Here is a 15398-nt window from a genome sequence, read left to right as displayed (position 1 = left end):
TTACCTGGTATTTCACTGATGCGTGTAAACATGTGTTACCTGGTATTTCACTGATGCGTGTGAATGTCTACTACAGGACATCCTGACCACCCACCTGTTCACTAAGATCTCCAACTGGAGCAGTGGCAACACCTACTTCCACATCACCATCGGCAACCTGGTCAGGGGCAGCAAGCTGCTGTGTGAGACCTCACTGGTGAGACAAACACACAATCACACACACATAAAAAACACACGTGAGCCCTCACGTAATCACTCACGCACGCACGCACTCACTCACTCAGATGTGTGTGTGTTTTCAGGGCTATAAGATGGATGACCTCCTGACTTCCTACATCAGCCAGATGTTGACCACCATGAGTAAACAGAGAACTGGGCGGGGCCACAGCAAGTGAACTTCCTATTGGCAGGAAGCTGCAGAGCTTATTAGAATACTGCGCCCTGTTGGCCAGCCCTGCAGCTGGGGGCGGAGCTTCTCTAACCAGGTGTGGAGGATGAGCCGGAGCCCCTCCTCTAGCACTGCCTCCAGCTATGCCCATAGCAACGTCTATAGCAACAACCCTAGCAACGATCCTGATGACGAGCCCTCCAGTGAGGATGACTACCTCTGAACCCCTTTATCCTCCCAGAGACACTGTACACACACACTGTACACACACTGTACACACACACTGTACACACACACACACACACACACACACACACACACACACACACACACACACACACACACACACACACACACACACACACACACACACACACACACAAAGGTTGTGAACACACATACAATGGGTGTTTTTAAACATTGCGTTTAGACTAAAGAATTAGCAGTTGGCAGTCTGTTACCAATGAGACGCTAGTTATTCATCAATCATAGGATGGACAGAATGAATGGAGAGCCATGTGATTGGGTACTTTAGCTAGACAATTAAGTAGTTACTGAAAACATTTATTACGTTAACTTACTGAGTAAAATAATCATAAATAGCTTTAATATATTGTTTTCTTCCAGGTCTGTTCATGACAGAGGTTTGCATGCTCTTACTGTAGCTGAATAGATTTTTACTGAACTGTCAATACATTTTTTCGAGTTTTGTCTAAAGCCTTAACAGTTTTTTCTTATTTAATGTGGCTTTTAAGCCAGTTGCCTCTGTTTGTAAAGCAGCATAGTAGTCTATGTGACAGACCGCTGCAGTTCTGGTCAGATGTCTGATGTTGTTTTTTTATATATTATTCTTGTGTCTGTTTTGTGTCTCTTATCATCAAAGTTAAAGCTAATTTATACATAGCCTATGCAAGTACACAACTCAAGCTTTGCAAAATGGCTGTTCTGCGTACTTGAGTAGAAAAAATATGCAAACCAGCAGCCTCGGAAGTTGTAAATCAACACATCAACGCAAGATCGCCATTTTGCACAGCTAATTATGTTATTGTGTTTCCTACTTGCGCATGGTATAATTAGGTTTTAGCTGAGAGGTCTGTCTGTGCTGTAAGCCTCAGGTGTGGACTTGCCTGCTGTGGAGTTTTAACATTTAGTGTTTGACCAGAAAGGATCATTATCTGTTGGTATTTGGCAGGTCTATGTACTGTAGCTCTATGAGACTAGTGTTTAACTCACCAATGGCCTTTGTCATACTCACTAGAACTAGGGATGCAAAGCTCCCTACATTCCTTAGTAGAACCAGGTCCAGACCTGACTCAGCTGGAAAACAACTGATCCATGGATGATTCTGAGTTCTGCATGAAGAGTTCTATACCCTGTGTCCCAATTGTACCCTATTTCCTACATAGTGCTCTTGTCAAAAGTAATGCATTACTAAGGGAATAGGGTGTCATTTGGGACGCACCCTATGCGTTAGTTGTTCAGACTGGATGCTGATGTTACTGTCTGTTTCTCCTGTTCTGCACAGAAGAGCTTGACATCACTACAAACACCTCCTTCCCGCCATCACTAACTAACCTGTCTGTTGAATTTGTTAAGTTTTGTTTAAGAGTTATGGTACTTATTTTATATTTACATTGTGTAAGGTATCTGTCCATGTAGTGAAATTAGGGTTTGTATGAGGAATCAGTCTATATTCTGCAGGCGATAGTTTACATTAACAACACTGGGTAAAGTTCTGGGTAAATTTGAACTAATTAGCTCAACCTATGGTTCACAACAGTGTGGATGTGTCCCAAATGGCATCCTATTCCATATATAGGGCTCTGGTAAAAAGAAAATAAGGCTCTGGGCAAAAGTAATGCACTGTTTAATTAAATAGGGTGCCATTTAGGATGCACAGTGTCCCCGGTCTGTCTGGGGGATATTACTACAGCATTACTACAGCATTACTACAGCTTTACTACAGCATTACTACAGCATTACTACAGCATTACTACAGCTTTACTACAGCATTACTACAGCATTACTACAGCATTACTACAGCATTACTACAGCTTTACTACAGCATTACTACAGCATTACTACAGCATTACTACAGCTTTACTACAGCATTACTACAGCAGCTGTGTTGCTCTACTGTCTGGACAGAAGATATGATGACGGTGGAGCTACTGTCAGAGATGCCGTTAGTCTAGTTTTCTTTGCCTCGCCCGCCTCTGCACCCCGAATGAGGGCCAAGATTAAATCGGAAACCATACTGTAGTGTGCTAGACATTTAAAGGGAATTTCCAATGCACCCGACACCTGCAGTAGTTACCTTGAATACGATCTCCGTGATGAGGTAACGTTGCCTTTAAAAGCCGCATTGTTGCCTCCAGAGTGGCACAGCGGTCTAAGGCACTGCATCGCAGTGCTTGAGGCGTCACTACAGACCCGGATTCGATCCCAGGCTGTGTCGCAGCCGGCCGCGACTGGGAGACCCATTTGCCCCAGCGTCGTCCGGGTTAGGGGAGGGTTTGGCTACCCGGGATGTCCTTGTCCCATCGCGCTCTAGCGCCTCCTTGTGGTGGGCCGGGCGCATGCACGTTGACTTCGGTCGCCAGCCGTACAGTGTTTCCTCCGACACATTGGTGTCAACACTGTGTTTCGGAGGATGCATGGCTCTCGACCTTCGCCTCTCCCGAGTCTACGGCAGTTGGAGCAATGGGACAAGACTGTAACTACCAATTGGATATCACGAAAAGGGGTAAAAAGTACCAAAAACAAACAAAACAAAGCTGCATTGTAGATTAGAACCCTCAGATTGGATCCTGTCTGTTTTTATAAAAACAATAAAGATGATTGGATGGAGACAGTGGCCGATGTCTTTTTATCAACTGGAGTAACAGAAGTAGCGTTATACTGTGGACATGGAATCAAATGGGTTAATCAATGAATGCAACCAACTCAATCCTTTAAAGATTTTTAATATCAGGTAATACCATTTACAGTCAGAAAATAGTAACAGAACATAGAGAAGGATCATATACATTAAAACAAAACGGTCGTCCTGTTATACAGAAAACAACCAGAAATACTATGTATCCTTTTGCTATTTAACAACAATTACATTCTGAGTTTTTGATACCTTTGAATCATTGTTGGGACCAAATGTAGGTTTCGATTCCTGATAGCATGGTATTTGTATAGCCTAGCGGTCTCTAATGCAAGCAAGGCGGAGTGCAATTCCACCAATGGCAGAAGATCATTATTTTACTCTCTGGTCATCAGGATGTCAACTGCTCTGTTAGTTGGCTTACTGTGAACATACAGATTGTCAACATGTATTTTCTGTCTTGGAGAGTTTTAGAATGGCTTGTGAGAATGTATTAGGACAGTTCTAGAATGTCTTTGCGTGTTCTAAAATGCCCTGGGATAGTTCTAGAATGTCTTGGGAGGGTTCCAGAATCTCTTGGAGAGTTCTAGAAGGCTTCAGATAATAACAAAAGTTTTGTAGAAGCCCATAAAATCTCTCTCCTCTCCTCTGTATGGCTGGCCAGTGGCTTGTGGACATTGTGTCTCCTATGGCACTTAGATCTCTTGTCTCCTGCTCAACACTGTCCGCAGAGCCATTACCAACCAACCAACCCACAGACTAACACCTGAAACCAGCAACTTTCCACACAACACTTGAAAGTCATACACAGCTTCTACAACCTCAAAATAAACCATTATGATTTAGGAGTAAATCTCATGATAGATAGATACGTGTGTTAGCAGAAGCAGACGCTGTATTCACTGCCATGCTAAAACCCTAGGCTATTGCTTGGTCATACATTCAAATATAAATAGCAACTCCTGATCATTAAAACCGTATCAAACTAAAACCACAGTACAGTCAGTGTTCACCTGCATCCACTCACTCACACAGAAAATATAAGACACTAGTTAATACATTCCTCTAATGCAGCTGATGTCATTACAGTTATGAGAATAAAAACAATATACTGAACCAAAATATAAACGTAACATGCAACAATTTCCAAGATTTTACTGAGTTACAGTTCATATAAGGAAATCATTCAAGTGAAATAAATTAATTAGGGCCTAATCTATGGATTTCATATGACTGGGCAGGGGTGCAGCCATGGGTGGGCCTTGGACGGCATAGGCCCACCCACTTGGCAGCCAGGCCCAGCCAATCAGAATGAGTTATTACAGACAAATACTCCTCATTACCCCTCACTCCAAACCCATCTCAGATAATCTCGCCGGTGATGAAGCCAGATGTGGAGATCCTGGGCTGACGTGGTTTCACGTGGTCTGCAGTTGTGAGGCCAGCTGGACGTACTGCCAAATTCTCGAAAACAACATTGGAGGCAGTTTATGGTAGAGAAATGTACATGACATTTTCTGGAGGACATCCCTGCACTCAGCATGCCAATTGCACGCTCCCTCAAAACTTGAGACATCTGTGGCATTGTGTTGTGTGACAAAACTGCATATTTTAAAGTGGCCTTTTATTGTCCCCAGCACAAGGTGCACCTCATACCTCTTGATATGCCACACCTGTCAGGTGGATGGATTATCTTGGTAAATGAGGAAATGCTCACTAACAGGGATGAAATAAGCTTTTTGTGCATATAGAACATTTCAGGGATTTTTTATTTCAGCTCATGAAATATGGGACTAACACTTTACATGTTGAGTTTATATTTTTTGTTCAGTGTATATTTCATATTCCAGCAATTCAGTTCTGCAGTTCCTGTGGTCACCAGAGGGGGTGTGAATGAGCTGGTCAGGTGAGGACACAGGAACAACAGTCTTAGTCAGGATTATCAAAATACTGGCTTATCTTTCACATTACATCAGCCTCTTCCTCTTTTTACACATTCAGTTCATCCTCTTGTTTTCCTTCCCGCTTCCCTATGCTCATTCTTGTGTGGTCACACTTTGTGTGTGCGTGACTGGGTGAGTGTGTGTGTGTGTGTTACTCCTCTGTGATGGTGTGGAGGGTACTGGGGGTCCGTAGTTCCGTTCGGACATTCCCACTGGATATGGACCAGACGTCGCTGAGCTCTGCTGGGCAAAGGTTAAGGGTTAGAGGTCAGGGGTGTGGTAGTTGGAGTTCAGGTGAGGGGTTGGTGCAGGGTTCATGTGTGGGTTGAAGTCCAAAGATTTGGGGTTTGGGAATGGTTCATGGGAGGTTCATGAGTTGAGTTCATGGGTTGAGGTCCAGAGGGAGAGAGATGAGAGCTCTAGTAGGTGACTCTGAGTGGAAGGGATTCCATCGACCCCACCCTGATTCCACAGGATCTGAGGCACAGACGGAACACAGAATCATTTATGATACGCCGGTATTCCGAGTAAAAGCTTAAATCATCCCAGAGGAACACGAATGTACACTGCCTTAAAAATGCACTAACATACTGCCTCTGATGAAACAGGCTTTTTAATGTCCAATAAACTTGAGGGTTAGAACAACACTGGCATTGAGCAGAGATTCTTTCAGAATTTGAAAAGAATGTCAGAAACTAACAGCTATTCCAGCTCATAAACTGTACAGTTTATGCAAGAGATGAAAATGTTGGTGCGCCTATGTGTTCCACACAAGTAGAAGATTAGTCCAGTGGGAGTGGGCCATAGTGATGTACAGTATGACGTTGTTGTTGTCCTTACCGGTCCTGAACTTGCTATAAGGCCCAGTCTCGTGTGTCTGTTGACTGCCTGACCAGAAGTGTAGGCCTCGCTCACGCCACCTGTAGGACAGGGAGACACACACACACACACACACTTTCACCTTACATACCTTACATACCTTTATCTAATTAACCCATTATATTTTCCACTGTAATCGCCTCAGTCACACACTTTTGACATGTATGTAGAAACGTGTGAACTCACCAGTGGAATATGAAGACACAGACGATAAGAGCAGCAGAGACCAGGTCAATCAGAACCCATATCACACTATACTGCTCTGGAGTCTGTAGGGAAACACGTGAAGACATTAGTGTGTGTTTGTGTGCCTCACCATATGGAGAAGCTGTGTGTGTGTGTGTGTGTGTGTGTGTGTGTGTGTGTGTGTGTGTGTGTGTGTGTGTGTGTGTGTGTGTGTGTGTGTGTGTGTGTGTGTGTGTGTGTGTGTGTGTGTGTGTGTGTGTGTGTGTGTATCACCATGATGAATAGCGATATGTGTGTATCACCATAGGGAGTAAATGTGTGTGTGTGTCACAGGAGGCTGCTGAAGGGAGGACGGCTCATAATGGCTGGAATGGAATGGTATCATATCATGGAAACCATGTGCTTAATGAGTTCTATACCATTCTATTTATTCCGTTCCAGCCATTACTACGAGCCTGTCCTCCACTTCCTGTGGTGTGTGTGTGTGTCTCACCACAAGGAGCAGCGGTGTATGTATATCTCTCAGCAGCATGTTGTTGGTGGTAACAGAGGATGCTCCACTGCACCAGGCCAGAGAGTAGAGCCACGGCTGGTTCACTACATACAGGTTCACACTGATGTTCACCGACCTGTACTTACTGAAACGCACACAAAACCCACATACATACATGGTGGGTGAGCAGAGAGACATTTTATAGTACATCATGTGTGTGTGAGTGTGTACCTGACGTGTTGTAGAGACATGGTGCTGTAGTGCAGGTTGAGGGTAGTGATGTGGTTGTCCTGTAGTTCCTGAATAGAGGCAGTCTGTCCTGCTGTCTGTTGCAGCTCTGAATCCACCTGCTGTATCTCCTCTCTCTGATCTGATGGCAGCCACAGCACCTACACACACACACACAAACACACACACACGCAGTATTAAAAAAGGCTGCCCCTTATAAGAGCAGGGAGACACCATTGAACGGCAGCAGGCCTTTCTAACATGGTCCTTTGAGTCGAAGGTAGGAACTACCACGGTGACCCCCCCATCCACACACGTGCCTGGCTGGAGTTGATGTGTGTGTGTATGAGGTCCAGGGTGATGTTGAGGTAGTTGTCTCTGTAAGGGTGTCCAGGAGGAGGTTGTCTCAGGTCAAACAGCACTATCCTGCCCGTCCGATTCGCTACATCCAGAACTTCATCCAGGGAGGGAACCGTCTGATTGGCAGCTAGCGCTCGCTGCTTTGGTGACAGAGAGGACAACGTGCCAAACGGATCCCACTGGGAGGGGGTGGAGAGAGAGAGAGTGTGATGGTTAAAAGAGATCTTTAATACAGTTACTAACTAACCGATGGTGCTAAAGTCAGCTACTGTGTGTGCGTGTCCTTACAGAGAGGAACCAGGCCCCGGCATTGAGCTGCTGTATATCAGACCAGGTGAACAGGGCAGCAGGTGTGTGTGTTCTGTTAGGAAACACCTCCTCTACGTTAGTGGTCCTCTGCAGGGTGAGGTCATGCATCACAAACGGAACGCCATCAGCACTAGGAGAGAGGGGAGGGGAGAGAGGGGGAGATTAGGTCCTGGCGTTCACATGGTCAAGACAAACATGTGGCAGGTCTCAGGTGAAGCTACACTAGGTCTGCTAGCTATAGTCCTGCTACCAGGCCTGGGTTCAAATACTATTTGAACTCTTTCAAAAAATTTGAGCGTTTGCTTTAGCCTGCCTGGAGTGCCTGATGGGCCAAGTTTGCAGTTTTGCAACTATTCTATTGGTTCCATTACACCAGGAAAACTCCATTACACCCTGGCCCCTTCTCTTTCCCTCAAGCCCAGCTAAAGTATCTGATATTATTCGAAATAGTATTTGAACCCAGGGCTGCATGCTACATGCTAATGCTAAAAGCCACATAGAGAACACAGCCAGCGCCAGGCTAGCAGGCCTGGACAGGAGTATTAACAGCTAACTGGATTAGCTAGGATGCAATCACATTAACTGGGAGGAGTGGAAGGACGCTAACGCTAATGTCTGATCTCTAGGATTATTACAAGGCTAGCCAGGACAGGACAGGGCAGGACAGGGGTCAAGGCTAGCCAGGACACAGGGCTATTACAGGGATCAGAAGGGGACAGACAAGACAAGATAGACAGACAAACGGACAAACAATCCAAGACAGACAAGACAGACAGACTGACAGAGTGGTGTGTACCTTATAGTGACGTCAGTCTCAAACCCGTCCACTCCAGCCTCCACTGCGCTCTCAAAAGACATTAGAGTATTCTCTGGGGCAAGCTGTTAGAGGTCAGACATGCACGAGAACAAACAAACAAACAAACAAACAAACACACACACACACATCAACAAGTGTATTTTCCAGTGTCAGACTTTAATCAGGAACTCTCTCTAACTGACTCTCTAAAGTAACATGAGGCCAGAGCCTCTGTGTTAAAGTTATGTGACTGAATTTACCTGTATATTGTATGTCGTAGTATTGATAGATAGTGAGGTTATTGATATATTTTTTATAATATTGATAATGATGTTATTGATAGATAGTGATAATATTGATGATGATGTTATTGATATATAGGGATAATATTTGTCTTGATAGTGTATGATAGTGTGATTGGTCATATCATGCTGGTCTGGGTGCTACTGAATCATTGAGTAGTATGAAGCTGTAATGATAGATGTATGATAGGTTGGTCATACCATGGGAGCTCCTCTGTGTCCGAGGAGTGTTGGTTTTGGCCCCAGGGTTCCAGCTTCTCTGATGCAGGGAGAATACATGGCCAGAGGAACCAGGTACAGACTGAACAATACACTCATGTACACACCCAACAGACACACCTGATGCACTTGAGAGAGAGAGAGAGAGACAGAGAGAGACAGAGACAGAGACAGAGACAGAGACAGAGACAGAGAGAGAGAGAGAGAGAGAGAGAGAGAGAGAGAGAGAGAGAGAGAGAGAGAGAGAGAGAGAGAGAGAGAGAGAGAGAGAGAGAGAGAGAGAGAGAGAGAGAGAGAGAGAGAGAGAGTATTTCAAAACAACCTCTTACTGGAACAAGTCTAGCCGGTCCAGTGTTCTAATTCCAGAGTTATAAAAGTCTTAATGATGAAATCAGAGCTTAAAGGGGAAATCTGTGATTGCTAGATCACGCTATTTTTTTAAAACTTTAAAATGTATGTTATTTACACATTGATTGCTTGAAGAATTTATAAATGCCTCATGAATGTATAAAAGCTTGGTCTATGAATGTAATGAGAGTGGTTACATTTCTCCAGCCCCATCCTTTAGATGTTTACCAAAATAGGTGGCGGGTGGGTGCTTTGTTATTGTGTGAACTGCAGATTGCCCCTTTAATCAGACTACTGTACACCTGATAGGGCTCTAGGTGTGTGTGTGTGTGTCATTATCCTCCACAGAGAGGCCAGACATGAGTCAGCTAGTCCACCTACAGCTTCACGTCACCACGACGACTCAGAACAGTGACCATGGAGATGACAGAGAAACAAGAGAGAGCGAGAGGCGGAAGGAAAAAGAGACAGAGAGAGAGTGAAGAACAGTGTGCGTAATGGCAGTGTCTACGCAGGCTTTTATAACTCTGAAAAGGTCCCACTCAGTCTAAGTCAATAGAGGTTGCGTTCCTCTGCTCAGACGTTGCATACATCAATCAATGGTTGCATGCCACGTCATTGACCATGCAGTCGGGCACTAGGTTGCTATAACATACATGTAGATGTGATTAGCTGATGCATACAATACCTGTACAGGCTTTGAACCACGACCAGAACCTGGACTTGTTTTACAGCAGCCAATCGGAGCACTTACCTCTCTTGTTCATACGAAAAAAGTGCAGCGCAATTGGCCAGGACAGGAGAGTCATCAATAAAACCCCGCCTACCTGAAGAAAGGGGGCTGTGACCTAGCCAATCAGGAGGGGGATAGAGAAGGGGAGGGCGAGAAAGGTTCATATCACAATGCAGACAACTGAACATACACATTTCACATTGTTCCTTTGGGTCGCTTGATGTGATTGGTCTGTGACGGCTAGACTGGCCAACCTGCAGGGAGAGGAGAAGGGTCTTCCACTCTTTACTCCACACCTCAGAGAGAACGGCCATGGCACTGACAGAGAAAGCCATGGTCACCACGATCCCCATCTAACACAGAAAAATAACAAAGGACTAATCAACATGTGTCATCCTGATCAGTCTGTGCTGCTTCACAGATGTTGAATGTGTGCTGTACTACATGGAGGATAGGAGATACCTTGTGACTCCAGTGAAGGTACAGCCTCTGTCCCTCAGACAGTAAACACACTGCTAGTACCTGCAAGACAACAACAGAGAGACGTAGATTAACAGAGCAGGAGTAGTACTGTTGTATAGTAATGTAGTAGTATTGAAGAGAGCAGGAGTAGTACTGTTGTATAGTAATGTAGTAGTACTGAAGAGAGCTGGAGTAGTACTGTTGTATAGTAATGTAGTAGTACTGAAGAGAGCAGGAGTAGTACTGTTGTATAGTAATGTAGTAGTATTGAAGAGAGCAGGAGTAGTACTGTTGTATAGTAATGTAGTAGTACTGAAGAGAGCAGGAGTAGTACTGTTGTATAGTAATGTAGTAGTATTGAAGAGAGCAGGAGTAGTACTGTTGTATAGTAATGTAGTAGTATTGAAGAGAGCAGGAGTAGTACTGTTGTATAGTAATGTAGTAGTACTGAAGAGAGCAGGAGTAGTACTGTTGTATAGTAATGTAGTAGTATTGAAGAGAGCAGCAGTAGTACTGTTGTATAGTAATGTAGTAGTACTGAAGAGAGCAGCAGTAGTAGTATAGTGATAGTACTATAGTTGTCACTAGCAGCAGTATAGTAGTTATAATATTATAGTAATAGTAGTAATATAAGTATAGTAGTATTTATAGTAGTATTACTAGTTCTCACCAACAGCAGAGAGATGTAGGTTAAATGAACAGCAGTAGTAGTATGGTAGTAGTGACAGTAGTAATAGTATAGTAATATCAGTAATATAAGTATAATAGTATTTATAGTAGTAGTATTACTAGTTCTCACCAACAGCAGAGAGATGTAGGTTACATGAACAGCAGTAGTAGTAACAGTAGTAATAGTATAGTAATATCAGTAATATAAGTATAGTAGTATTTATAGTAGTAGTATTACTAGTTCTCACCAACAGCAGAGAGATGTAGGTTACATGAACAGCAGTAGTAGTATAGTATTAGTAACAGTAGTAATAGTATAGTAATATCAGTAGTATAAGTATAGTAGTATTTATAGTAGTAGTATTACTAGTTCTCACCAACAGCAGAGAGATGTAGGTGAACAGAGCAGCAGCAACAACCAGCAGCACCAGAGACCAGGGGAACCAGAATCCCAGAGTCTCAAATTTAAACCTGCAATACATACATATAAACTCAATCCAAATAACTTCCCAGATCTTTCCCATGCTTGTTTATGAACGATAAACAATGAATGAACATGCACCTGTGGAACGGCCGTTAAGACACTAACAGCTTACAGACGGTAGGTAATTAACAGGTATGAAAACTTAGGACACTAAAGAGGCCTTTCTACTGACTCTGAAAAACACCAAAAGAAAGATGCCCAGGTTCCCTGCTCATCTGCGTGAACGTGCCTTAGGCATGCTGCAAGGAGGCATGAGGACTGCAGATGTGGCCAGGGCAATAAATTGCAATGTCCGTACTGATCTTGTTGTTGTTGCAGGCAATCTCAATACTGTGCGTTAAAGGGAAGACATCCTCCTCCCTCATGTGGTACCCTTCCTGCAGGCCCATCCTGACATGACCATCAAGCATGATAATGCCACCAGCAATACTGCTCATTCTGTGAGCTTGCAGGTGCCTTGGTGGGGTAACATCTCAAAGCAAGAACTGGCAAATCTGGTGCAGTCAATGAGGAGAAGATGCACTGCAGTACTTAATGCAGCTGGTGGCCACACCAGATACTGACTGTTACTTTTGATTTTGACCCCCCCTTTGTTTAGGGACACATTATTCCATTTCGGTTAGTCACATGTCTGTGGAACTTGTTCAGCTTATGTCTCAGTTGATGAATCTTGTTATGTTCATACAAATATTTACACAAGTTAAGTTTGCTGAAAATAAACACAGTTGACAATGAGAGGACGTTTCTTTTTTTTTGCTGAGTTTAGTACAATCAGTGTGTGTGTGTGTGTGTGTGTGTGTGTGTGTGTGTGTGTGTGTGTGTGTGTGTGTGTGTGTGTGTGTGTGTGTGTGTGTGTGTGTGTGTGTGTGTGTGTGTGTGTGTGTGTGTGTGTGTGTGTCGTGCGCTCGTGTATGTGTGTGTGTGACCCACCAGTCAAAGTCATTGTAATCGTTGTGAGCCTGGCTCCAGAAGTAGAGGAACAGAGAGGAGAGAAGGAAGGTCAGGACCAGGACTACCACGCTGCCACACTCCACCTGGAGGAGAGAGAGACGGGGGAGAGGGGATGGGAGGGAGGGAGGGAGGGGGGGGGGGGGGGGGGGGGGTCAGAGAGAGAGAGAGTGAGAGGGTGTCAGAGAAAGAGTGTGTTTCCTATAAAGACATAGTTCAGTAAAATGACAAACACACACTGCAGTATGTCAGCAGAGAGAGAATGATTGAGAAAAGAGTGGTTATCAGCTGATCAGAGCGAATGATGATGTAAATATGCTAGCTAGCTAGTTAGCTAAGCTGTCAAAACAAAATAGTTGTTACTTGATTTGACTTTGTTCTGCTGCTAACATCTGCCTCTTACTAACAAGCAGTCAAATTGCTCCATTTCCCGCCTGGCGCCCACAGACAGTCGCCCCTGCATGCAAGTCAGACACGAGCGCCCTCTAAGAGTGAGAAGGCAGGGAAGGGGGTATTTTCTGAGATTCAAGAGTTTATGAAATTAGCTATTTTGATGTTACATTTCAAATTACAACAACAGAATGAAAAAGTAGGCTGCAAGGACACTTTTTCATAAGAGGACACTGGTTGAGCCCTATCTGTGTGTGTGTGTGTGTGTGTGTGTGTGTGTGTGTGTGTGTGTGTGTGTGTGTGTGTGTGTGTGTGTGTGTGTGTGTGTGTGTGTGTGTGTGTGTGTGTGTGTGTGTGTGTGTGTGTGTGTGTATGTGTGTGTGTGTGTATGTGTGTATGTGTTTCTGTGTGTGTATGGCCTACCCTGCTGCAGCAGCTCTCCCCAGGCTGTGACTTGGCCCTCTGGTAGCGTCTCCATTGACAGCCATATAGACCAGCCAGACATGACACAAACGGCTGGTGCTCATACCTAGATAAAAGCACAATAATACTATAATATAATGCAATATACAAGAATATACTACAATAATACTATAATATAACGCCATGTACAAGAATATACTACAATAATACTATAATATCACCTGAGAACAACACACTATAATACTATAACGATACTATTATACCTGTTAACGACAGGTTATACTATAGTACTGTATCATCTATCATTTAGAATGGAATCTTCTACACAAGACAACACAGACACTAGTAGTTTACCTCTGCAGCAGCTGCCGCCGCACCACCTTCAGCTTCCCCAGCTTCAGACTGGACACGGACCCTCACCCACAGCCTCACCCACAGCCACTCATCACAGAGAGAGAAGGAAAGGAGGGGGGAGAGAGGGGAAGAGAGAAAGAAAGGAAGGGAAGGAGAGAGAGACAGACGGGACAGGGAAGATGGAATGGTGACTTTCTTTGGTCCCAGTAGTTTATTCGGTATTGGAGGAGAGCTGTGGAATGAGAGAGAGAGAGAGATGGGAGCTTAAAAGGGCAATCTGTAATTTCTACATACGTTTTTGGACTTTAAAACGTACGATATTTACCCATTTATTTCTTGAAGAATTTATAAATGCCTTATGAGTTTAATTCAACTGTTGTACCCCATCACAACCCAAAGCATAAGCTTAGAGAGACTTTAGTAGATGATGCAGGCAATACATAAGTTTACCAACAGACCAGGATTTACCAGAGGAAAGCTAGTAGACTTAGGGCAAGATTCAATTCAATTGCCCCTTTCAGCTATGAACATTTTAAAGGCGATGTTTCTGCGTTTGGAAAACCGCATTCGCAGTACAAGCTGTATATGCTGGCTCAACTGGAAATGAATTACCTTTAAATGTCAATAGCTCTATCACGATCTCCCATGGTCCGATTTGAATCTAAGCCCTACTGTATCTTTGGACACATCCAAAATGGCCTCCCTTCTCCAGCCCTGAGCTCCATTCATCAACACTGAGCTGCATCCACCTCCTTTTTATACACTAACAAACTGTATCTAGTCTACTTAAAACCAGGTCACCGAACAAACATCTAACGCACTCTACACTGTCTCCACTGATCTAATATTCCATCTACAGCACTCTACGCTGTCTCCACTGATCTAATATTCCATCTACAGCACTCTACACTGTCTCCACTGATCTAATATTCCATCTACATCACTCTACACTGTCTCCACTGATCTAATATTCCATCTACAGCACTCTACACTGTCTCCACTGATCTAATATTCCATCTACAGCACTCTCCACTGATCTAATATTCCATCTACAGCACTCTCTGTTTCCTATTCTACGGGCATACCGGGAATGAATACAAACGTATCATCAGCATAGCGACTGGTTTCTTCTCTTCTTTCCTACTAGCCACGTGTGGAATATCATTCACCTATTTACCTTACAGCCTATAAGCACAATAATGAACATTCCTCATGCTTGCTGTTTAACCTATTGGCTCACTCTTGCAATTATTACCTTCCTCTCTCTCAACCAATGGACGTAAATCTTGGGATGTTTTGTATGTCAATTTACCCATGTTCTCTCATTTGCAGTTTTTCAGCAACAGCTTTCGCCAGCCATCCATCTCCCCGCCACCACCAGCCATAATAACCTTAAGGCCTGTAAATAGAACTCCTTTCCTCCAGTGGTGGGGTTTCCATGCCAGTAGTTACGCGTAGGGCTACCTGCCATCACATCATCTGCTCCGAGGATCTTCCCTCGAAGACGAGGCCATTCCCCAAACTATTTAATAAAATGTCTTATTGCATTCCATCTTTGTTGGTCTTTCAGTTAAGCCTGTACTTGTGGAGGAAATTATTTAATTACCTA

At 43.9% G+C, this 15398-nt stretch overlaps 2 protein-coding genes across 2 annotated transcripts in view; one reads left to right on the top strand and one right to left on the bottom strand.

Annotated features, from left to right (window-relative positions):
• LOC129832098 (unconventional myosin-VIIa-like) overlaps positions 1–1105 on the top strand; it is a 31072-nt gene extending 29967 nt beyond the window's left edge. The window contains exons 47-48 of the mRNA XM_055895866.1: positions 77–196; positions 303–1105. Of these exons, the coding sequence (XP_055751841.1) occupies positions 77–196; positions 303–395 (213 nt within the window). The 3' untranslated portion in view covers positions 396–1105. The remainder of the gene's footprint in view (positions 1–76; positions 197–302) is intronic.
• Positions 1106–3338: 2233 nt separating this feature from the next.
• Positions 3339–15105, bottom strand: LOC129831583 (glycerophosphodiester phosphodiesterase domain-containing protein 5-like). The gene is made up of 17 exons (XM_055894935.1): positions 15102–15105; positions 13790–13850; positions 13436–13541; positions 12605–12708; positions 11568–11661; positions 10522–10581; positions 10314–10412; positions 10081–10174; positions 8961–9106; positions 8458–8540; positions 7641–7791; positions 7313–7531; positions 6996–7153; positions 6765–6909; positions 6272–6354; positions 6047–6126; positions 3339–5446 (listed from the first exon to the last, which is right to left on the bottom strand). The coding sequence occupies exons 1-17, from the start codon at positions 15103–15105 to the stop codon at positions 5358–5360; spliced, it is 1776 nt and encodes a 591-aa protein (XP_055750910.1). The 3' UTR covers positions 3339–5357.
• Positions 15106–15398: the final 293 nt, after the last annotated feature.

This window comes from Salvelinus fontinalis, chromosome 33 (genome assembly GCF_029448725.1).
Source record: "Salvelinus fontinalis isolate EN_2023a chromosome 33, ASM2944872v1, whole genome shotgun sequence".
NCBI classification, from domain to species: Eukaryota; Metazoa; Chordata; class Actinopteri; order Salmoniformes; family Salmonidae; genus Salvelinus; species Salvelinus fontinalis.
This window is presented reverse-complemented; position numbering and strand designations above follow the sequence as displayed.

Excerpts from the sequence above, each read along its gene's own strand:
- LOC129831583 (XM_055894935.1), bottom strand. Across the intron at positions 8,541-8,960 it reads GACACAGAGGAGCTCCCATG|CTTGCCCCAGAGAATACTCT; the intron begins GTATGACCAACC and ends GACCTCTAACAG. Across the intron at positions 7,532-7,640 it reads CCGGGGCCTGGTTCCTCTCT|TGGGATCCGTTTGGCACGTT; the intron begins GTAAGGACACGC and ends ACCCCCTCCCAG.